Source organism: Lampetra planeri, unplaced genomic scaffold (assembly GCF_965212315.1).
Source record: "Lampetra planeri unplaced genomic scaffold, kcLamPlan1.2.h2 scaffold_494, whole genome shotgun sequence".
NCBI lineage: Eukaryota > Metazoa > Chordata > Hyperoartia > Petromyzontiformes > Petromyzontidae > Lampetra > Lampetra planeri.
Genome location: NW_027615317.1, coordinates 22620 through 47638, shown reverse-complemented (window position 1 = coordinate 47638; position 25019 = coordinate 22620). Strand labels below are relative to the sequence as shown.

Here is a 25019-nt window from a genome sequence, read left to right as displayed (position 1 = left end):
CCCGCCCCATCTCTTCATTGTCAACGTGAAGGTGCAGAGCAGACCCAAACATGCGTCTCAGTAGCGCTGACCTATCTGCACAGCGGCACAGGACACTGTATAGTTTGACTCCTAAACCTCAGTTACCAGCCATATGGTGCATTTATTTGTCTCTGTTGTGAAGTAGCCTGTCTCATACACGCCAAACAGACTAAACAGACTAAATTAGCTGGCTGTTCACCCTGCTAAGCAAGCTCGCCGCTAGCCTAGCCACAAATCAACACTGTGGGCTGGTGGTCCCAAAGCGTCATTATCTGACGACCTGGGGAATGAGAACTGCTTGGAGTCTGTCTTTCCTCTCGTGTTAACCTACAGATATAAATCAATAGGCAGCTATAATTTATTAATCCCAGACTGGGTAATTACAGTGAAGTAGCAGCATTACACACAGTGACAACAACATGAAGAAATAAAAAGAGCAACCTATGTGTAATAAAATGGCAATATAACATGTAATATAAAAATGTAAAAACAAAGTGCAAGTTTTTAGCTGTTACTGTACAGTGTGATGAGAGGAAAAGTTTCTGTCCCTACGCAGCAGTGTTCTGTCTGTCTACCTGTCTGTCAACCCGTCTACTGTGTGGTGGAGAGGGTCCTGATCAATGTCCATGATGAATGATGAAATATTGCCGCTTTAACACTTGCGGTGATGTATTTGCGAAATGACAAACAGAAATAGTAGCCATCAAAAATCAGTCTTGACGCATGGAAAATAAATACTATATTAGAATGTGTCTGCTGAACACAGCTTTGTAGTAGGGAATTGAAGATAGGTCATGGCAGTTACAGTCTGGTGTGGTGAGTCTTAGCGTTGTATTGACCCGGCCTTTGCATCTGACGTTCCATTCTGTTGTTACCAGTGTGGAATAATGTTATTACTATTAAGATATTTAAATAGATATGCGTGACATTAACATGCTTGTCATGTTTTTGTTTTTTTTCTTCAAATATCCTATCACACTGCAACAATAAGGCAGCCAGAGGTTCCACACGCCTCACAAGGTGCCCTCAAGTTTCACTGAGCACCTGTCCCCTAAAATGTCTGTGCTTGAACCTGTGGTTTTTCTTCACAGCTGCCAGATCTTGTGCCCCAGAGAGAAAAGGCATCTGGTGAATGTCGGCGCTGTGTGGTCCGTGGGAAATGGAGGCATCCTGAAAGGCCTCGAGCTGGGTTCACTCATTGATCGCTTTCACACCGTTATCAGGTAAAAACACGTTCCTTTTGTGGAATGCTTACTCTCTTCACACACTCCTCCACTATTACTATAATAGTCAGATCAGTCGATGTCATCACAAATGTTGCTGGACATTAAATGATTTTTGTCTTCTTCCCTCAGGTTAAACAGTGGTCCACTGGGAGAGTTTCAGTGTTGATGTTGGGAATCGAACCAGCATTAGAATGAGTTACCCAGAGGGCACACCACGGCACTGGATCGACACAGACACGCATGCTCTGTTCGTAGCAGTGGTGTATAAAAGTGTAGATGTCAGCTGGATGTTTGCTATGATCAACAAGCTGGCTGTGGTGAGTGGAGGTGCGAAAGATATTTGTGTTTTATGTGTGAGAATGCACTGAAAGATAGTAAAGACGCCAAATCTTAGGACAACAATAAGAAACAGGATTCCACTACACGTTTATCTACTGAAGGTTGCCTGTACACTTAGTTTGATGAAAATGTGACCTTGTTTGCAGCCTTTGTTGGACTGGCTCTTCTTCTGGCAGAAAGTTCCAGATCATATTCCTCTGGAACCAGACAAGTTCCGCCTTCTAAATCCACAGGTCATTAGAGAGACTGCACTGGATCTACTGAAATACCCTCCACCTACAACCCGTCTGTGGGGCTGGGACCAGGTACCAGACTCTCATACAGCTGCACCTACATATCTGTCTGTGGTCTTACACCGAGACATCTTTAACAAATGTTTTATTTTTCTGTTCTGAACACCGCTAGAATATATGGACTGTGAGCAACAATGTATGTATTTTATGAGCGTTGTTAGATACCGACCATTGAACTTGACGATCCAGGCAGAAGTAGTAGCACACAGCATCTTGGCTAATGAGGAACTGGAGTCACTTGACGTATACAAGCCAATTGAATATTTAGCTGCTGGTGTTTGGAGAAAAAATGTCAATTCAAGCAAAATGAACACTGAACGAATACGTTTTTGTGTTTTTCCACAGAATGTGCCCACACTGGGGATGTCTGCACTGAATTTGGCTAGTCTGCTTTGTGATGAGGTCAGCCTGGTAGGCTTTGGATACAACCTCTCCCAGCAGGGAGCTCCTTTGCATTACTATGACCATCTGTCCCATGAGTGCCATGCTGCAGGAGAAGATGCACAATGTGGACAGAGAAACCGAGCTACTACAGAGCATGGTCAGGGAAGGCGCTATCGCTGACCTGACTGGGGGGATTTACTGCTCCTTCTGCCCTGCTTGGACCGCTGCACTATCAATATATATCCTTATTGAACATGCTCTATGGAAACACTGAAAAGCTGCTCCAAGACTATTAGACGAGAACTGTTTCTTTTTTATCTAAACGATTATCTTGTCCATAAGTGCTTTTTTTTTAAAAAAAGTTTAAAAGAGACAGTTTTCTGTTGTAAGGATAGTTTTAACCTTTTAAATGAACCAGTGAAATGTATAGTTTATTTATAATTTGTGTTATACAAGTTTCTCCATTTATTGAGTCCTATAATTGTGTTTTTCTGTGAGACTAACAGACGATGAATGCACTGATCATTTTTATTTGTTGGACCTTACGAATAAAATCTGTAGATGATGGAAATATATTTCATGTCATATAATTGAAACATTGTCAAGGTCATATTTCTTTTGTTTTACAAAAATTAATATGTACTTCTATTTATTTCCTGTATGCCATAACATTTTGAACTGTGAACACATGTCTACATCAGGGCACATACTTTTAACAGCCTGTACTGTAAGTGCAGCAGCTTTGTGTTAGATATATGCTCTTTGATAGATAGTGGAAGGACTTTGCTTGAATACTCAGACCAGCTTATCTCCCAACAAGTGATAATAACAGAAGTTCATACAGCCTAGTTTTCATATAGAGCAATGATTCCACATATGTGTGTATACGTATGTATGTATGTATGTTTGTTGGGCCAGTGAAATTCACTCAAGATTTGGATTTTAATTATTGAGTTATATGATCTGTTTGAATACATTTAAATCAGTTTGTAGATCATTTTTGTAGTTATAATTTCACAGTGTTGACCGTCTCATACATTAACATGGAAATTGGTTGTTTTATTTTGAAACGCTCAGTCGGAAGTTATGTTTGCGACACTCCCCTCCCTCAATAGTTGAGTTCGCGTGGTCAGCAACGAGAAGCCGGGTGAGCTGCCGCGAACAGGTGGGAAGTACTTCACTTCGCTATTGTTTCTTGACTGTCGTTTATAACACATTTACTGATACCAGAGTAGCTCAGTTCATTAGTTTACCGCGGTGTTGACAGGAAGTTAGACGTGCGCGTTACAGGTTAAAAGCATTTAACCAAGTGACATTTTTAATTTTACTGCAACTGTTTTTGGTTCAGTTAGCTGGTTTTAATTGTCACATATCGCTTAACCATACAGGTATTGTGCCCAAAACATTTCTATATGCGCGTTTTCCCCCTTTTAACAACCTTCGTTTTATTAAATAGTTTTATTCATCCGTTTTGGTCATTTGAACTCAGTTACCAGATGTTTCGCTGAAGAGGACGAAGATCGAAGTGCTTGTGAGTAGATTGATTTTAGATTTCAGCTGTGAGTCTAACTCTGGTGTCATGTTGTATATTAACAGCTGCTGTTCGGTGCTTTGGAACAATCATCTACCCGGTTACAACATTTATTGTATTTCTGGATTCCAGACGAAGAGGCGCTTGTCAGTACACACTGAAGTAGGAGGCACATTTCGCTGCACATTGATAAATTGAGGAGAAGTAGTAGTGGTGGCACGCTGCAGGTTTTGAGGTGAAAGGTGACTTCTCTGTGATTGGCTGTCGGACTGTTACTTAATGGTCATTGGCTCATCGGTGGCGCTGGATATGTTCACCAGGGCACTCGGGTTTGAGGCGGTGAGCAATCCCCTCCAGAGACAGCACACACACACACACACACACAAACACAAGCTAACTTGTCTGGAAACTGCTTATTTTGTTTTTTTTTTGGTTTTTTTTTTGTTTTCAAGCATAATAATCCTCTGTAATGTGCAGGCGTTGAGGTAAAAGCTGAATAAATTGGGTGGAGAACCACAAATGCTGCTGCTCCCATACAGGTTTACTGGACGGTACCATTTATTCAACCAACTGCCCATGTAGATTGACTAACTAAATGGTAAATGTAGAAGAACTTTCAAATGGTTTGCATAACAAGAGCTTCGGTCATAAAGATGCTCATTTATATTCTGATAACTCGTGACAGTGACATCTTCATGGCTTTTTGTGCATTAGTGAAATATGAAAAATGTAGAATAATTCTAATACTACAGACAAATGTTGCAGAGCAAAAAGCATTCACTATACAATTAGATGCCCATTCAAGAGTTTGTTGTACTGTGGGAAGGGGATGTGGTCAGATGGTGGAATGCATATGTGACATGGAGAATCCTTTGTTGATCCTTATCTCTCTTCCAGGGTGACATTGCAATGGTCATTGTTGAATGGATTTAATGTCCCAGGTATTTATCCTGATAGACATATCATTTTTTTCATGTGACATGCAGAAACCAGACACATGTTGAGGTACTTGTGGCAAGCAGAAGCCTGTTTATCATTCTGATGTCATGTTAGTGTCTAAGTAAACAAGAGGTCCAGACGAGCCTCATCAAAGTGGCTGCCAGAGATATTCTGAGGTTTTCCGTCAGGTCATGAAATTTTGACAATGTTTAACGTTTATGTTTGACATCATGTTACTGTTTAAATGAAAAACAAACTACCAAGTCTGAGCATCTGTAGACTTAACACACAAGCACACAGCTTGATAACAGTCTCAAATCATAGTTTTTAGTGCACACTATTTATTCCCAAACAATAGTTTTTAGTGCACACTATTTATTCCCAAACAAACGCATTGAAGACATTTTTTCCCTTTAAAATAACAATGAAATCACCACTGTATTCTATAAACTATGATTAGTTTTATTCATTTATTTAAGCATTTTCAGTGATGTACAATAATCTATATATATATTGGCTTCTCAACCTGCCAAAATGTCACATTGTGCAACTGTCTGAACAAATGAACCGGCCAATGAGTGACACGTTAAAGTGAGCAGATATTTAATGAACAGCTGTGGTATTATACATTCAGGCAGATACACAAGCACCAGAGTCACAAAATAATAATAATAGTAATATCAAAAAATAATATAATCACTGGAACACAAATAACAATTATTCAGAAAATAGATTTCAAATATTTTGTTTGTGCATTGTTGAGATTTTGGACAAACTTCAAACCATCCGAAGATGAATTTCATTAATTTTGAAAAGATTTTGCCAATGGACCCAAATCAAAACATCAGAATATTTTTTAGACATGGAAATCCTTTGGTCTTTAGTGCCACATTTATTAAAAACAAAATAAAACATGAATGCCAAAAAAATATCATTTTACATTACTCACAAATGAGTGGCCGCTTTTGAACACTGCGGGACAGAACAGTGCATTTCTGCACATCACTCAATAGTTCAGCTACCTATGTTTTTTTCCTGTGGATGTCAGCTTTTATCTCACTCAGTCTAATCATCCCAGCTGACCACACAGAGGTCAGAGGCCTCTGGGTGAAAGGTGAAGGTATCAGGCAACTGCTAGAACCTGCATACTTCTTACGTACGCAGGGAAGTGTCTAAAAAAGTTGTCATAGGTGTGTAAAAACACAAATGTATAGATATTACATGCAGAGAGCAGCAAGCAGAGAAGTATTAAATGTGCTCTGAACAACTGAAGAATTCATTGAGCCGATCATTGATGATTCATTAATAATTTACATCAGGTCTATGAATCAATCAGCTTTATTGCCAACCTTCAACTGCCCAATCAGAATCCCCCTTGGAACCAGTCTGGCCATTTATTGGTAAATTAGCACACATCATCTTGTAACAGAATCCACGTGTGACAAACAGTGAGAGTTGAACGCTTGAGTCACTGGTTGAATATCTGTGTCGTGAAGGGGTGTATCTTCCTGTTCCTCCAGAGAGCGAGTGTGTGTGTGTGTGCGTGTTTACGTGTGCGTGGACCGGTTTCTGTAGCAGCACTGACAAGGAAAGCTACTCCCCTGTTTCACCGTTCCGCTTTCTCTTCCAGGTGAGTCTAGGACCGATTCAGTGTATGAGGAGATGTGTATGAGTAATAATGCTCATCTAGCTACTTTGTCCTGATTGAACGTGTGTGAACGACTTTTTCATGAGTGTTGGACAGGCGCTCACACACTCAGTTTTATCTTTGTCAGTCAGTTTTGTCTTTGTCTTTTTCCTCGTGGTACCTCAGTGGCTCGGGAAGATGGGATTCAGGGCATTTACCGCCCGTCTAACAAGTCATTATGGACAGATGTTTGAAGGTCATGAATAGAAAGTGTACTGTGATAGAACACAGTACACTTAAGGGTTTTTCTTATTTGGCCTGATATGACCAGTATATTGTGATAGTTAATATTTGACATAAACACTGAGTCAGGTTACTGAAAATAGTCTCTATATGTGTGACATTTTAGCATTCACTAGCATCCCATAATAATCAGATGTACCCACAGTCTAGTGTCAGGCCAGGTGACTGATTATTTTAGTCATTTTGTCATATTTTGTGTCAACGGAACTAAGACAGACTTTCTATGCTGCTGACAGGGAGCAGACTGATGACATGATTAACTCGCTGTGATAAGTATACCTGTGTGTGTGTGTGTGTGTGTGTGTGTGTGTGTGTGTGTGTGTGTGTGTGTGTGTGTGTGTGTGTGTGTGTGTGTGTGTGTGTGTATACTGGTGTCTTACTTTGTGCAAGCTGGTAATCTGAGTTTAAGGTCTTCATCCTCACAAGAAGATGGGCCTGCTAATCTGTTTATTCTTAAGTACACATCATCTCTGCTAGACTGGTCTGTAATGTGCGCACACACACACACACACACACACACCGTGAGACCTTGCTAAACTTGTCTCTCGGATTTCAGTTTTGTCTGATTTAATTATATCTGCTGCAGTTTGAGCCTCGGTGAAACTGAATACCCTGCTATTAATCTTAGAGGTTGAACCTATTTGGATTCAGCAGTAGATTTTCTTATTTTCATTATTTCCTGATAGACGATCAAGTATGATCTGACTAAAAACAAACGCTGGCTCAATCCTAATTTTTTTGACAAACAGAAAATATTAAATGTTTGTTTTCGTCTCACCAGGTCTCTTCCTGGTCCCCACACACTCCTTCCCCTCAGCTCCAGGCTTCCTGCAACCACTCCATCCACCCTGCCAACCACTCCACACACATACGCACGCACGCACGCACGCACGCACGCACACACTCACACACACATACATACACACACACACACACACACACACACACCTGACACCCCACTGGCAGCAGCATGTTGAGCCACGAGTTCTTGCAGAAGCTGAGGTTGCCAGACCTAGAGGATGTCAGTCAGTACCTCAGGGGTCTGTCCACCACCACGTTAATCAGCATGGGGGCCGTGGCTGCTGCCACAACCTACTACATGGCGACGCGACCCAAGCCCCTCCCCCCTGCTTGTGACCTGCATATGCAGTCATCTGAGATTCCGGTGAGTTGAAGGTCACCTGCATCATAGAGTCAAAAGCTGCCATCATTTACGCAGAGTATGGCTTTATTTCTATTCATTTCCAGTCTATAGTGTTAATGCCAACCAACGTGAAGCCGGACATGACAGGACTTGATTGTTTTTTTTTTAAATTGTATTTGCCCGTAATAGGTAACAAACAGATAAACAAGTGGACTTAACTTCTTGTGTCTGTATTTGTTTTATTTGAAGACATGAACTGACTTTGATTTCTGTAGAATCCTTTTCATAACCTGTGTTTGTTTCTGTTATCAGGGAGGGGAGTTTGTGCGCCAGTCTGTTCTGCAGAAGGGAGACAGTCACATGACACATTACTATGACGATGCCAGAACAATATATGAGTGTTTCCTCCGAGGAGCCCGAGTATCCAGTAAGTCACTCAGATGACAAAAGACCCAGCTGACAAAATCACACACCCATCATACTGTATATGTTTAGTTTTACCTCTGTTCTATTTTAGCCCTGTTGCATTGTGAAATATCAATGAAAATACAACTTCAGTGAAAATCTTGCAACCGGTAGCAAATAGTATATAACATTTGTTACGATGACAACTACTGATGAAATAACAGACTGATGGGGTTTATAGGAACTTACAAGGAGGATTCACATATACTCACATCTCACAGCAGTGTTAACTTCCGGTGACTTCCAGCAAAGCAGACAGAGTGGGTGAAGATACAGGCTACATGTCATTGTGAAGACATCCAGTGATTAAGATGGTGTGAACTTAACCTTCAGGGGATCCTTCGTAAAATCTGTACCGTGGGCTGTTTTTTTTTTTTTTTTATTTGCTGATTAAGGTGGCTTATATTACAGCTTGTGGCATGAAGTTTTGCAGTTTTGCAGGAATGTTGCTTTTTTGTGAATTTTTTCAATCTAATGTCAGTTAATTTTCAAGGTCTTTCTTACACTCATACAAATTTTGACGACAATGTAATGAAAATGTACCGGCAAACTCAAACTGCTATAAAATCATCACAATTCAATATTTTTTTTCTGCTTCATTGCATATACCTTCAGACAGCTCTTCTCTGTTCAAAAGTAACAAAAGTTCCAGAGTTTTCACAATTTTAACCCATTAAATGCCAGGTTTTGGCTTTGTTTTAAATTTGAGGCATCGATTCGTCAAAGATGAGCAACAGCACAGATTTAATTGCAATAGTAGTTCTTGTGGCATTAGGACTGTGTGGAACATGATGGCCAAAATGAGGCCCACTTTCCCATTGATTTTCACAAACATTTTCTAATGTCACTGACAAATACAAGAAATAAAGCTGCATTCGGTGATGTCAGCACTGGATTTGGAACAAACCACAAAACAACTATTCTACGACTACACCACAGATTTAACATTTTTTTCTATACTGATGCATGAAGTGTGTGTGTATGTGTGTGTGTGTGTGTGTGTGTGTGTGTGTGTGTGTGTGTGTGTGTGTGTGTGTGTGTGTGTGTGTGTGTGCTTGCGTGCATTTGTCCAGGGTGAAGACAATGTCAAGTTTTTGAAGTTGATGGTTTTTTTAATTTGTTTTTGAGGTACAGAAATATAAGAAGAACCTCAGGTCAGGTTATGTCACCCTGCCCATTGTACACTCAAAGATCTTGTTGATGTTGTTGTGAAGTAAACATTAACAAGTGCTGATGTACTGTATTTTGGCACATGGCTGCTTTTGCTGCAGTTTTACCCTTGCAGCTTTGGTGAGGGCTCATTGGTGGAAAGAGTGGGAGAAGGAGCAAGAACAGATATGAAATGATTCAATACTTGGTGGTTCCCAAACTTTCTCTGCTGGGCCCCCTTTGGTACACAAGGGAAGCCCTGCGGGCACCCCCCCCCCCCCCCACACACACACACACACACACCTCCAAGTGCTGTCTTAGCTTGTTCGGCTTCAAGCTGTCAGAAGCTAGCACGTTAAGACAACACATTGCGGTCTCCTTATTACCCACCATTGTACAAGTGAAGACAAAGGTATGAAAGAAAGATAAAGACATGTGTCATTATATTTTCATGTCTTTGCCTTGGAAGATAATAGCTTTAGAAGAACATTTGGCGATGCTTCATCCTCCCTTTTTGTTTACGTGGGAACCCTGTCAAAAACCTGTTATGCGAGCACAGTGTGACTGTGATTGATTCATTTGTCTCACGTCCCACGCCACCCAGGCAATTGCTCTGAGCACCCCCTAGGGGGCCCACCCCCCACTTTGGGAACCACTGACTTTCTCTAATATTCTCATTTCCCCTCCTTCTGTCATCCTCCAGACAATGGTCCCTTCCTGGGCTCCAGGAAACCCAAGCAGGCCTATGAATGGATGTCCTATGGAGAGGTATGAAAGAGTCCACAGCATAGATTTATCACTCATTAGTTTGTTAGTTGATGTCTTATGGCCATCTACATAAAACTGATGAACAGACATGAGATTGGTGATTTGTAGCAGGAACTCTGAACGACAAACACAGAAAGTGAAATTAAAAACAATTTACAAGGTCTAATGTCTGCTTACAAGCCTTTGAGAGTTTAATATAATCCAGGTGCTTTGTAGAAAAATGTAGGATCCAGAATGATTTATTTGATTGATTGAATGATTTTTTTTTTTAGCGAGCACTCAAAGTCTGCCTCTGGTGTTTTCATTTAAAGTTTAAAGTTCTATCCCTGGATCGTTTGTGCCTGCTCTTAATGTGAATAAAAGATTAGAAGCTGTTAACACAGGCTAAACCTGAATGTGGTTTGATAAATTCCTCTGGCAGAATGAAGCTTTCAAGATATCAAATTGATTCAATAATTAATATAGAATTTATCCGGGAATAGATTATTCCTGCTCAATTTACTGTAAATACCCAAGGACATAATCCAGCTCATGTCATTGATACCTTGTTCACAGTGTTAAATGTGCAGCATTAAGTGTGTGTATGTACTACAGGTTATGGCACGAGCTGAGCATTTGGGCTCTGCTTTTCTTCACAAAGGACACTCCAAGACCACAGACCCCCACATTGGCATCTTCTCACAGAACAGACCTGAGGTATAGATGCAACACTGTGGGGAAAAGGGATTTTCTTTCGTCTTTACTGATGATTCCTCGTGTCTCCGTAATACTTGAGTGTGTGTGTTTTTAGTGGACCATCGCTGAGTTGGCGTGTTACACCTACTCTCTGGTGTCAGTCCCTCTGTACGACACGCTGGGATCAGAAGCCATCCGCTACATCATAGACAAAGGTAAACCAGCCCCTTGTAGACAGCTTGTACACGTCAGTGTTTCATTTTATCTGACCTTATTTGTTTCTGTAGCCTCCATCTCAACCATTGTGTGCGACGTGGCAGATAAAGTTAACCTGGTGCTGGCATGCGTGAAGGACAGGAAGCACTCTGTGAAGACCATCGTTGTGATGGAGAACCCCAGTGCTGATGTAGTGGACAGGGGCCACCGGACTGGAATCCACATCCTCAGCCTGCAGGAGATGGAGGTTAGACCCTCTGGGTGTGGACCTGCTCAGATTCAGATGTTCACTTTTAGTTTGACGTATTCTGTCCATCTTGTTTATCTGCGTTCTGATTTTTTTAAGTCACGGCATGTACGTAATACTGTTTTCTTGGGTGACATGTCAACAAGCATGTATGCTAGTCTAATCAGTGTATTTCGAATCATATTCAAAGTCATATTGGTAATCTGGATATTCTTCTTCGTTTTGTTTGTCTCCCATTAGCTGCTGTGTTAGACACTACGTATCTTCCTGCAGTCACCTCTATTTTATCAACAATATCCCATTAATAAAACATCAGTAGTCTAAATAATACAATAAGTATTAACATAACATGCAATTGATGGCTCGGTTTCTTCTGTGTTGTTTCATCTCATTTGACAGTGACTTTTCTCTGACTATGTTTTTTGAATTAGAAATCCAGCCAGAATTACATTGTGCTTTTTCTGTTTGAGCAGACTATAGGGAGGCTCCACCATCACCAGCCAGTGGTGAGTAAACACCAACCTGTTAAATGATCTTCGACCTGCCGATGAGGATGAAATGAGTGTTGGGTGGGTGAAGTGATACCTTTGACCTTTGACACTCTAACCTCTGCAGCCTCCCCGACCTGAGGACATGGCGGTTATCTGCTTCACTAGTGGAACAACAGGTGACGTGTGCACACACACACACACACACTGTAATTTTGAGTTTCTTATAACACTGCTATGGCTGTGAGTGTAAATGTGTGTGTGTGCTTTCAGGAAACCCAAAGGGAGCTATGTTGACACACAGGAATATTGTATCTAACTGCTCAGCCTTCCTAAAAATAACAGAGGTGAGACGCTAACACATGTAAATGAAATGCAAGCAACACGTTCCTCCACAGCATCTCTCGATCATGAACAGATAAATGTAGGAATCATTATGACACCCTTTGGCCCAGAGACTGACAAACACACACTGCTGAGGGTGCTGCTGCTGCAGTCTGAACAAAAAAACAAAAACTCAGTAGCAGAGTATGCAGCTAAAAGGAGTACAGATGGGAAACAAACCATCAGCCCTCCCTCCCTTTGATGAGCTCTTTCCTCTTCTCCACAGTCGTACACTCAGACCACTTCAGAAGACGTCATGCTTTCCTTTCTCCCTCTGTCCCACATGTTTGAGAGGGTGGTGGAGGTACTGACAGCTCCCTGTCATTGTGTGTGTGTGTGTGTTTGTGGGTCTTAGGTTGTCTGCACATTGGGTCCCAGTGACATCCATATTTCCTTCCTTCCTTTGGCTCATATGTTTGAGAGAGTGGTGCAGGTAGGTTCTCTTAGTTCCCTCAGTCCCTCTTAGTAAAACTCAGTGCTTGTCAACCACTCGTTCTTTACACATAACTAACTCCATATGTCATGTCACCTCTTGATTCTCACAGGGAGTGATGTTAGTGCAGGGAGGCAGGATTGGCTATTTCCAGGGAGACATCAGGCTGTTGATGGATGACCTGACGACTCTGAGGCCGACTGTGTTCCCTGTGGTGCCTCGACTGCTCAACCGCATGTATGATAAGGTGGGTGAGCTTTACAACCACCACGTAGTAAATTAGTAAAACAGTAATCAGTGTTAAGAATGTCCCCTGTCCTATATGATGACATTGATACACCATGTCTTAGATCTTTGGGCAGGCTAACACCTCTTTGAAGCGCTGGGTGCTGGAATTTGCATACAAGCGGAAGGAGGCAGAGATGATGAAAGGCATTGTGAGGAGAGACAGCATCTGGGATCGACTCATCTTCAGGAAGGTCCAGGTATGCTGAAACTGCACAGTGAAAACTGTCTGTGCTCACTGGGTGTCATTTGAGTTCCACACAGCAGTATTTTCCTTTACCGGTAGGTACTCATTAGTACTATTTGAGTCAGTGCATGCAACATCTTTTACCCCTGGGAAAAGGATTTCTGGTAGTTTTGCCTCACCCTGTTCGAGCGTCTAAGACATGGGCATCAGTGACTTATCTACAGGTTGGCATTGACCTCTGTCCATTTAAACTGCTGAAGATCGTCAAGGGCTCACATTCATCCACACCACTGGAACTGTGTCAAAGAAAAGCACCATGAGTGCACCTACTCTACTATTGTCGTCATAGTTTTATAACTTTTGTACCCACCATATTTTAAATGGTGGGTACAAAATGAATCTTCACACAAAGTGGTGGATACATGTACCCATTGCCCCCCGAAATTGAGGGCTACTCTAATTTTCCAATTTTTCTAATTGTTGGGCTATACAAAAAAAGAAAATTTAATTTTGCACACAGATTTTACACTGATATAATCATGTGACCTCTTTTCAGTCACATTTTACTTTTTTTTTTCTACACATTCAGACAGCTCAGTTGGGTGGTGTGACAGTGGATCCTTGGTGTCTGGTACTCACATGTACATCACAACAGAGATTAATTCACACCTTCAAATTAGAACCTGACATAGAAAGTCAATATTTACAGTTATAGCATCTCCTCCACTCGTGTCCCATGCCCCCTCTCTTTCCCCCCGTCATCATTAACTCTTGCCAGCATCTGCTCGCATTACTCACATGGGCGGCATTAGCAACATGTTAATGTTGGCGTGCAGGAGTGCAAATCACATATTTAGTGTCACTTATTTTCTCCATGACTGCGTAGGGGCCTGAGAAGCAAGCAGTCAATGCCAACCCGGGGACAGGGTCACCAGTTCACCAGGTCACCTGCTTTGAACAAGCGTGCCACAGCATTTTTGTCAAAACGCTCCTTCATAGACTACTGAGAGGTGGTAAGAGCCTCCTTTGCCAGAGGGCAAGCACGAGCTAAATGCTCTCTAAACTGGTCACATGTTTAACAACTTCGGGGACAGAATCAAAATCACAGTGATTCAAAGTCAGGTGACCTATTTCCAAAACACTGTGGACGATTGTTGCGGTAGTAATAGTCAGCTGATGATGTGTAATCTGTTCCTCCTCAGGCCAGCCTAGGAGGCCGTGTGCGTCTCATGATAACAGGAGCGGCTCCTATCTCTCCCTCTGTCCTCACCTTCCTCAGAGCAGCAATCGGATGTCAGGTTAAAAACCTTTGCCTGCCCCTGTTTGTTTGACTTTACACTTTCTACCATCTCTTTCACGCTCCTCTGTAGCAGCAGTAATAATCGTTGTCTGTTGTAGTTCTATGAAGGCTATGGACAGACAGAGTGTACCGCTGGATGCACCTCCACCATGCCTGGTGACTGGACTGCAGGTATGACAGCATTAGGACCAACTCTGGGTTCCTCAGACATGAGATTCGTCCTGCTCTACCTCCAGAGCCACGGCCGTCCGGCTGCGCAGGCTTTGTTAATGTTCCACTGGTATTTAACTTGACCTCGTATGTTCAGGTCACGTTGGAGCTCCTCTTCCCTGTAACTCTGTTAAACTGGTGGATGTGGAAGAGATGAACTACCTGGCTGTAAACGGCGAGGGAGAGGTGATACATCATACGTCTATTTTATTCTATTTATTTATGTGTACAGTGTATGCATGTGTACAGTGCAGTCTACTTAAAGTTTTGTGTTTGTTTTCTTTAGGTGTGTGTGAAAGGTCCGAACGTGTTCCAGGGTTATCTGAACGACCCAGAGAAGACCGCAGAGACTATTGATGCAGATGGATGGGTTCACACTGGAGACATTGGGAAATGGCTTCCGGTGGGGAAAAAAACAGCACCTTCCTGTATCTCTTCCCGTCTATGACATAAACACCTGTTCTGATGTTTGTACTGTGTGTGTTTGTGAGGATAGAACGGCACGCTGAGGATTGTTGACAGGAAGAAGCATATCTTCAAACTGGCACAGGGGGAGTACATCGCTCCTGAAAAGATCGAGAATGTGTACGTGAGGAGCGATGCACTGGCACAGGTCTTTGTCCACGGAGACAGTCTGCAGGTCAGGAACATTTCTATTACTTCTATCTTCCTACGAACTGCACTTGATTAGGTCCAATCTTTTCTGTTTGTCTGACATTTATCTTCAGGCATGTCTGGTAGCAGTGGTGGTTCCTGACTGTGACTTCCTGTCTAGTTGGACCAAGAGGACTCTGGGCGTGGAGGGCAACTACAAGGAACTGTGTGACAGAGCAGTAAGACATTTGACTCCAACTGATGTACTGACCAATCCTTTTTGCTTTGCATGTCTGCTTTCAAATTTCACTTAAAACACTGTACATCCACTTTTCACTCAGCATACTATGAAAACAAATGTGCACTTGTAATTGCATCTGCAAAGCAATGTTTGATTCCAGTCTGTGACAGAAATTCATAAATCCCTAGTTTATCGTGGATATGAATATTGAAAAAAAGCAGACTTAAACAAACTTTCCTAAGTTCATAATTATACCTAATATGGGCCACGGAAGAACCCTTTGTATGTTTCAGGCTGATACTGTTGACAAAAAAAAACTCTAACTGTGTCAAGTTTGACAAAGAGTCAGTGCACAAGACATTTTAACAGCTTTGAAAGGCTAAGTTTAACCAAACACCAATTCACATTGATCTGATTGGTTTGAGCTGAATGTAGAGCTATTTCTGTAGTTGATGAATTTCCCCTTTATGGTCACAAGATTTTTTCCAGTTTGCACTCAGACGTTGTTTTGGGACTGTGCAGGATGTCAAGGCAGTCATCCTGGCTGACATGTTGCGGCTGGGCAAAGAGGGAGGCCTCAAGTCCTTTGAACAGGTAGAATGCTGATACTGTTGGTTGCTGCTAAATAACTTCCCATTCAGAATGATGTTCAGTTTCAGGTATCGCTGTACACATCACACTGCTCATGAGAGCACATCCAACCTTGCCTTCTAGGTGAAAGCTATCTACATCCACACTGAGATGTTCTCAGTCAACAACGGTCTGCTGACTCCGACACTGAAGGCCAAGAGGAATGAACTGCAACAGCACTTCAGATCCAAGATAGACGAGCTGTACGCTGGGATTAAGATGTAGAAGGAGTAGAAGAACAACTGGAGTGCTACCAAAGGTGTTGGAATTATGAGTCAAAGCAAACCCGGCAGGGGTCAGCCTGTTTAGACCTCAGGAGGTGAAATTTGATTCAAAACATTTAAAAGTCCATGATATAAGTGATTCAGTCAACAAAGTCTCACTGGATCAGTTGATTTTATGCATAAAATGTATGTTTTTATTAATGAAATAGTTTGTATTTGTATTCTGTGTGGTCCACTGTTGATTTGATTAACTATTTTATGATACTGTATGCATTCAATATTCAATTCAATTTTAATGGTTTGTATCAAAGTGCAGCTATAGCTTCAAGTATCTCAGGACCACATTGTCTCTTTCTCACACACAACACTTTCTACCTTAAAGGATGAAGAGAGAAAACTGACTTCTAATACATGTTCACCAACTGTACAACTCTTACTCTGTATTTCATTTTATCTAATTGGGATTTGATGGTGTTTTTAGTCCAATGTCGTCATCATATATATATATATATAGTGTGTGTGTGTGTGTGTGTGTGTGTGTGTGTGTGTGTGTGTTTCTCCTTCTCCTTCAGACTCGGGTCCTCTACCAGAGGCCTGGGAGCCTGAGGGTTCTGCGCAGGATCTTAGCTGTTCCTAGCATTGCGCTCTTTTGGACAGAGATCTCTGATGTTGTTCCTGGTATCTGCTGTGGAGCCATTCTCCCAGTTCTGTGTGTACACAACCACATACATACAGTATATATACATATTCAGCGGAATAAGATTCCTGTAGATCCCTGGTGTATGGTATCTGATTTTTGAGAGACCCACAGTAAATGATAAGATTGATTTTCTTTCTTTTTTTTTTCTTTGTCCTCACGTGCTTAATAAGCTTTTGCCCATTTCTATGTGCTGGGTCCCAGAATGAGCCATATTTAAACAAACTGTCAGTGCACTACAAAGTCACATACCAGAACAATTACAGGATAAAGGGAACATGTCTTCATTTATGATGGAACTGAAAGGGATCAAGTTTCACAAGATTATATGTTTTATTAAATTTTAAACAATATCCAAAACATTTTCTACAACTTGAATCTTAAACACTTGTGTTGCTGTCATTGTTTCTTACTGTAATTTACTTTATTTAAGAGAAAATGTAATTAAAACACATGTAAAGAGCTGCGTATTCATAATCTTATTTTCTCAATTGGGAGAATAGTCTACACACGGAAAGATGTGTATATGTTCCAAATATGTGTGTATTTTTTTTTTCATATTTACACAGAAGGTTTTTATTTCTTGTGTGTCAATAGTGGAATTACTTAAAAACATTGTCAAAATGTATTTGGTGTTCTTTCTCTATTTTCCTTCTACAAATGCAGTTGTATGTTTAGTTTATTTTAGTTCAAATGTATTGCCTGCACAAAGCCAATGACGTTAATGTATAAGGTTGATTTACTTACGCCCCTGTTAAATAAGGAAAATATTTCCGAATGGAGACTGAACCATTTTACTCCCCGTAGAGCTAAGCCTCAATTATTCCACGCACAGGATTGCTGTTATTACTGACAAATTCTTATGACCAATTTCTTGAGTTATCCTTAACCATACTACCAGAGTCTATAAAATACTACAAAATATTCCAAATTTAATAACTTAATTGTACTGCAAGCTATGTTTTGTCTCCTTAAACAAACGGACTATCACGTACACACCTATGACTTAGGAATGGTACAGTCCGGAAATCAAAAGGATTCGCGGGAAGCTGGCTTGTTTGTTTACTGAGCAGATTTTTCATTTAGACTTCAATTTTCCAAAATGAGGTAAGAGATAGAAATAATAGCCGACGATGTCGGAATTCGTATCTATCTGTGCAGGTCTTATTTCAATGCAGTGCACGACATTGATACATCTGTGTTCCGACAGGTCTGCTAATGTAGCTAGCTAACACTGGTTGAACCATAATGTCTTTTCCTGTCAGTTGTCCAATAACAAAAAAAAACACAAAACAAAACAAACAAACCTGTCAAACTGTGCACTATTGCGGATGCCTCCTTCAGAATAACTATTACATTTTATTTAGTTATACATTATATATGTATACAATGCATATCGGTCTAACTGTAAGTTCATGCACAACAGTCCAGGCCTAAAATAATATTCCGTAGTGACACTGACAATATCAGCAATTGATCCATATGTGTTGGACACTGATGATCATTATAGTACAATTAAGTTACTATGTCATACTATGTCAACATGTGTTTTAGAACATTTGGCCGTGTTAAGGTATTAAGACACAAATAGTAGAGTTGCTGGGGATAATCTCAGTTTATGTCCTATTTTGCTGCGTACTAATACAAAATCAGAATCTGAAGTACTTTGTTCATCCCAGGAGAAATTCCTTTATTCTAATCCCACCAGTCAAGGAATATTTGGTAAATCATTGCACATCCCCAGTTTGTTAAATATGTTCAATACACACAGTAGCAGTAAAATGTCCAGGTGCATGTGTATGTACAGCCTTAAAACAACGATTTTTTTAGAGCTGGTGGTGATGATTATTGTATGATTATTTCTCCCCCACAGAAATGAAAAAGGCAGAGGATCCAATGTACTTCCAGCTCCACCCGATGACGCTCAGGTCAGGTGCTCTGTGGCTGTCGATGCTATCACCTGAATAATATGTGCCCATCATTTTCCTGTGCAATCCTCAGCCACATTTATCAGTTATAATCTGATGGAACAGGTGTTCATTGGTATTGTTCTTGGTGTGTGATATCCAGAAAGCTTCTTTTGAATCTCTCAGCCTGTCGTCTATGGACAGAAGTGCTTTTATGGAGGGACTGCAACAAAATGATGGTGAGTCTGCTGGTCTGTATTGTTCAGTGTGGTGAACAGTAAGATCATCTCTATTGATAAACTAAAACAAATATGATAGTGAACGAGGGACTTAACCATTGGAAGTAATAAAAGGGAAATCACCCTATGTATATTTTTTGAATTAATGAATTAATCTGAATTATTTTCACTGATGTTTGGCATCATTGCTGGAAATCAGCAGGTTGTTATACATTCATAAGATACTGTACACTAACAGTCACACATTTGGATGACACACAATTGAATGACAAAGTGTCCAAAATTTTGACTGGTAGTGCATATATTCAACATGTTTTCAAATTTAAATTTAAAACATGAACTTTTTCTTTTTCTCCCTTTAGCTGAATGTTCTATAGATTGCCTTGTTTTTTCATTCTTGCATCGTCTTTAACTTCAAGTCTTATGCTAATCTCTGATGTTTCCTAGGCAACGCCCTCCACAGTACTGCCATAGAAGACGATTTAAACGTCTTGGAGAAGGCACAGATGAACAAAAGAGGGGCAGGGAGAACAAAGATCCCAAAGATATCCAAGGGAGAAATCAAAACCAGGTTAAGTTATTTATCCAGTATCATCACTGATGAATGCATTGACAGAAGCATTGGACAAAAAGCTGTGGAATTATTCTCAGTAATGACGGAACATTCTGATGCCTCTAACTGTCATTCAGATTGCTGCTGTGAATCTTTAACCGTTGCTTAAATTTGTGTGTCTTTGTGAAACAGACCTGACAAAGTGGCAGCGCTGGTGAAACAGAAAGGAGCAATTAAAGCGACTGCTGGAAAGTCACATGTGGAAAAGAAGTCTGACAAGACTAGTAAGGCAGCTTCAGCAGCCAAAAACCTCAAAGCCTCGGTTGGAAAGACACGGAGTAGGAGGAGTATTAAACAGGTGTCTGCAGCAAGGTGAGTTTACTTAAACACTTAAAACTGGTATTAACAGAGTCAAATATATGGGTTTATCAAGGCTCCATTTTAATAATTACGTCAGCTCTCACGTCAAGAGTTAATGGTTCTGTCTTCACCACCTGCATTACCCACAATGCCACTCTGCTGCTGACTGGTCGTTTGGAGATTTAACACGTTTTAAGTAACGCATGCACAAATACAGTCATTTTCAGTGAAGAAGTGAAGAAGCTTCTAGGATCAGTGATAAAACGTCTCCAAGCAACCTAGCCTCTACCCAAAAATTAGTGTACTTCTTCCAGTTTATGTTGACTGTTCAGACTGAATAAGTGTAAATGGTACAAATGCCAGTGACATGCTGGAAACTGGAATGTATTAAAGTCTTGGGAAAAAAATGTATTGTGCATCACCTATCTCAAGTTCAACTTTGTGAGAAAAGTAAATAGCAGCTATTATATAAATGTGTGTATCTTAGTCCATTGAGCCCTGTGAAGAAGAACAAGGACAAGACAACAAGGACTGAATCAGGCAGTGGAACGTCTGATCCCCAGTCACAGGTAAAAACCTTCTGTGTCACCTTGAGATTTGTTTAAATGAAGGAATTCATGTGAAGATACCGAGTTAACTCTTTCACACTGACAGAAGGCCCGGTGCTACATTTGATAAAATCTGAATAAACATGTGAAAATGTTTACTGAAAGCTGGGAAGTGTCCCATGGTTCCCCTACCTGGTGTAAAGAAGGATCTAAGAGGAGGAGAAAACATCGATCAGCTCCTGAAAGTTGAAAACAGCTAAGTCGCTGTCATTACGGTAATTACTTTGGTTCTTTTGCCCGAGGCTGGTGAATCATTACCGTAATGACAGAGACTAGGCTGTGAAGTGCAACTTTTCAACTTTCAGGAACTGTTTGACATTTTCTGATAGCACAAATATTTGCGTAATTAGTGTACACCAAAGTGTGCTAGCGCTAGTGTATCAGCAACAATACCATCAATGTTTGTTAAGGGGTCCTATTGAGTGTAATTAGGATCAAGCCAAATGGAGATTCTCAGCTGACACTGTATTTATTTCTTCTCAGGAAGATTCAGGTTCCAACGCTGTTGTGAGAAACAGGCGCAACAAACCTCTGTCCTCCGATGACGAGGAAGACGAGATGAAAGACAAGGACTATGTATGTTCAGTGCAGTTTAACTGCATCGGCATTGAATTCAATTTCTTTTTCTTTTTTTTTTAATTCAGAAACCCAGCCCAAAGAAAGCCAGGCTGCACACTTTAAAGAAAGGTCAAAGGTCTTTGTCTGGTGCGACCAAATCCAGGAGGTCCTCATCAGGTAAAGGAAAAGACCTCAGGTGGCATCTAGCTTCTCTTTCTGACACTTTGTTTTTTAAAATGGTTGCGTGACTGCCAGTTACAAAGCAAATTAACAACAAATGCATAATGTGTTCAATCGACTTTCATTGTTGTTATAAAGCTTATTGTGAAGTGGGCTAACAAAGCTGTTAATCACATATTGTAAATGAAGTGAAGTGTGTGTGAAGTGTGGTCGTTGTTACTGGATCTGCAGATGTGTGCGCTGACCTGTAGCACCACCTAGTGGGAAGAAAGTCAAACAGCTGCTGTCCAGGGTGTGAGGGACGAAAGGAGTTGTCTAATTAATGGAATTATCCTTTTAAGACTCTGTGATTTTCTTCCGTTTGTCCTCTGAAGGCTCTGCATCTGCAGGACGGGAGAAGACCTCCAGTGATAAGCGAAAGAAGAAGAGACATAGTGGAACGGAGATAGAGGTGATGCTGGATGCCTTCCTTGATTTCTGTGACAAGTACAGGTACATTCAACAATAGCTTCTTCCATGTTAGGTCTATGTGATCTGATCCACACAGCTCTTCGCCAAGTCATTTACATCCTGTGTTTGTTTATTTGAAGGGATTCTTTGGAATCCAATGTCGTCAAAAAGTCCATTGAACATTTCTCCAAGAATGTAGAGGAACAACTTCAAGAAAAGGTCAGTCTTATCAAAATCTAGAAGGTTGGTCACATTGCTGATGACTTGTGAGAGGTTGAATAGAACTGTGCCATCCCCACTAAATTCATGAAAGTCAATTTTTGTGTGTAATCCTGAGACATAACTGTCCTGGTGGAGGTTAAAACCGAATTTCATGTCACATTCCAGTATGTTTACTGGTCTTTTATCATTCCTCCAGATCACTTCTTATAAGGAACTCAAGGTTCTGAAGCGAGAAAATGCAAAGGTAGCCATAGCAACTAGTCCTTACAACGCACAGCGGTAGACATACCTGCTTTTATTACAACTGTTCTGTCTGTGTGGCAGGTTGACTCTTTGATTCACACTAAGACACACAGACTTCTTGATGCCAGAAACAAGCTGATGAGGTGAGAGGCAGCAGCACATCGAATTCAAATAGTAATCCAGGAAACCCAAGCATTTCTAATGCGTAGTCCAAAAAGTCTGTCAGACATGCTGTGTGGTCCAACAGCGCAGAGCGGCAGCTGGGGCTGCTACAAAAAGAAGAAGCTCAACTTAAACTCCGGTTATCTGATCTGCAACGAAGCCAGTCATTCCTACAGGACATCACAGAGCTGAACAGAGGGTACCTGGACTACCGGAAGACTCACCCCAGACAGAAAGAAACGGTATTCAATCACACTGAAGTAACCTAAAGCATTTTACACATTATTATGGTCATGATCCTTAAATACTAACTTGTTCTCATGTCATCCTTTCCCATGGGTTTGACTTCCTGCCCTGATCATCAAGTATGGAGCAACAAGTTTACCAGCTCTGCTGCTGGAGACCAAACTCATTCAGGCTGCTGAGCACCAGCTGAGAGCAATCAATGACAAGCTGGAGGAAAGACTGAAGGAGAAATAATGCGGTTGTGCACAATATATAAATAACTTATAACCATGCCCTATTGTGTATCCTGCCAATCCTAGTCATCCTATCACCACAGCTGAAGATTAGGTTAGAGGAACATTGCAAATATAATAAAATCTAATTAGTGCACCTTTTCTGTTTTCTTCTTTATATAAAAAGTGAAGGAAGAGTTGGGGTGTAAAAAAATGAATATTTATTTCTCCTGTCATTTTTGTTTACATTCGTTCTGTACCTTGTCATGTCTGAGTAGATTTCCGTTTCTCAATCACTTCTTGCCAGTTATTTGCTTCAAAGAGTGGCACTTTGCCGCCAATACCGAAAGCAGCGTTCTGAGTGGCTATTTTGTCCCTTGTACTTGGATCAACGGGTGAGGCTTGTTAACATTCCATTATCTGCTTCGTGATTGCTTTAGAGTTGAGCTCAAGCCTGCCAATCAGATAGCAACGTTTATGAATATCAATAAAGGTCTAGACCATCCCCCGCCTTCACAAACTGGGTTTACCTTTTACATTTTATTAGCTGAGAAGAGGACCTGCTGCTCTTAACCCCGCTTCACAACCCCAATTTAAAGTAATGTAAGTCTATTTTATCTTCCTTATTATTCAAAAAAGACAAAGATACGACATTGCCTGACTTTGTTATAGCGAACAACTCCGGTCGAATGAAGTTGTCAAGTCATGAAGCACCTGACGTGCCGTTTCTTCCTGTGTCAGAAATAAATGCGCTGTGTCTAGTTTCTTGAAGAGCGAAGTGCAAGGGCTTATTGTTGCTAAAGTGAGTCCAATCCTCGTCCAATTCTATCCAATAACCAAATGAGGAAAAAGTTCAGTGAGTGGGCGTTTTCAGCCTGGAGCGGAGAATTCCCTTCCTGTCCTAACAACACGTCGTTTGCTGCGTTTATGGCGACATGTTCCCACAGTCGCAAATCGCAGCTAAGAACCTCATGTCCAGGTGACAGGCGGTTATCGGACTATCGGTTTTCAGACCCTACCTGTCATCAGGTGAGCGGAATACGTTTCGTCACTTTCTGGTTTAGCTAATATACATTTCTTACGCTTTATAATGGATGAACTGTGAGATTTAAAATTCTATGTCATTATATGGTCATAATGATCGTGTTTTACTGTGCTTAGTTAATATTTGATTTATCCTACACACAGGCCTTGTTCATGTGGGCAGGAAGGGAACAGCAATTTGGTGTGTATGGAGTTTCAGAAATATTTTATACATTCCTATTTTTCCTTGGTGTAGAAACATGGCTCATGTTGGTGAAGAGGATGTGAGGAGTTCTGAGGACTCTATGGATGCCCTAAAACTCTTTTCAAAGAGGTAATAATAGTCCCCTGATGATGTCTGATTCCCTGACAGAAGTCTTTGTCCCTGACAAATTCATTGAAAGTTTATTTTACATAAATAAAGTGAGCGTGTGTGTACTAACTTTCCAGACATGGTACACTGAACCACACACCCCTGACAGGGCGGTGTAACACAGACCTAAAAGATACCGTAGACGGGGGTTAAAATCACCTGCTTTACCATTTCTCTCCATTCTATACTCACTTTTGGTGAAGCTTGTCTGTGTCTTGGTGACACAGCAAGAAATACTGTGGCAACTGCCACCTGGCCTGAAAGCAAAGAGACATAATATAATAATTATATTGACTGAAAATTATATATTGACAGTCATGATGCATTTTCTTTTATCATTCCTTTTTGGGAAAATTCAGGCTGTGACTGTTAGTGGTGGGTGCATGAAGCATCACTCCCTCTCATCCCCTCCGCCACTCCATCCACCAATCCTTGGGAATCTTGCGTCCTTCCAGTCGTGGGAACAGAAGCGACTTCAGACTCTAATCGAACTAGAGCGGCATGTCATCGTAGACCTGCCTAATGAGACTTAGTTAATGAAGTCTCTGAGGCTTTGTTTTAACCACTGATCTGTCAAACTAGAAGATGTAATGCTGCCCAGCAGGTTTCAGATCTTTTCAAAGAGTGTTCATGATGTTTTCAGGCAGGATGCACAAGCTGCCAGCAGGAATAGGAGAGCAGAG

General features: G+C 41.1%; 2 protein-coding genes across 4 annotated transcripts; both read left to right on the top strand.

Annotated features, from left to right (window-relative positions):
* Positions 1 to 1112: 1112 nt before the first annotated feature.
* LOC144741290 (lactosylceramide alpha-2,3-sialyltransferase-like) lies at positions 1113 to 2537 on the top strand (the record flags this gene model as incomplete). Its single annotated transcript, XM_078623874.1, is given in 7 exon segments — positions 1113 to 1172; positions 1174 to 1244; positions 1377 to 1395; positions 1397 to 1564; positions 1733 to 1891; positions 2225 to 2353; positions 2355 to 2537. Coding segments are annotated over 7 exon segments (789 nt in total), but the record flags the coding sequence as incomplete, so codon positions are not given.
* A 5096-nt stretch (positions 2538 to 7633) lies between these two features.
* On the top strand, positions 7634 to 16304 carry LOC144741293 (long-chain-fatty-acid--CoA ligase 1-like). 3 transcript variants are annotated; one of them, XM_078623879.1, is made up of 20 exons: positions 7634 to 7828; positions 8120 to 8234; positions 10125 to 10189; positions 10784 to 10885; positions 10980 to 11079; positions 11152 to 11327; positions 11801 to 11833; positions 11943 to 11994; positions 12089 to 12162; positions 12555 to 12632; positions 12745 to 12879; positions 12983 to 13117; positions 14307 to 14402; positions 14503 to 14575; positions 14712 to 14800; positions 14901 to 15017; positions 15111 to 15254; positions 15343 to 15447; positions 15972 to 16043; positions 16164 to 16304. In XM_078623879.1, the coding sequence occupies exons 1-20, from the start codon at positions 7634 to 7636 to the stop codon at positions 16302 to 16304; spliced, it is 2097 nt and encodes a 698-aa protein (XP_078480005.1). The 3 variants fall into 3 exon arrangements, with proteins under 3 accessions (XP_078480005.1, XP_078480006.1, XP_078480004.1); XM_078623880.1 differs by having other exon boundaries at positions 12555 to 12636; positions 12749 to 12879; XM_078623878.1 differs by lacking the exon at positions 12555 to 12632 and adding an exon at positions 12426 to 12503.
* The last annotated feature ends 8715 nt before the right edge of the window (positions 16305 to 25019 follow it).

Bases quoted from the DNA above. Each gene is read 5' to 3' on its own strand.
- LOC144741293 (XM_078623879.1), top strand. From the start codon at position 7,634: ATGTTGAGCCACGAGTTCTTGCAGAAGCTGAGGTTGCCAGACCTAGAG. The intron at 11,080-11,151 runs GTAAACCAGCCC...TTGTTTCTGTAG, and splicing joins CCGCTACATCATAGACAAAG to CCTCCATCTCAACCATTGTG. The intron at 11,834-11,942 runs GTGAGTAAACAC...TAACCTCTGCAG, and splicing joins TCCACCATCACCAGCCAGTG to CCTCCCCGACCTGAGGACAT.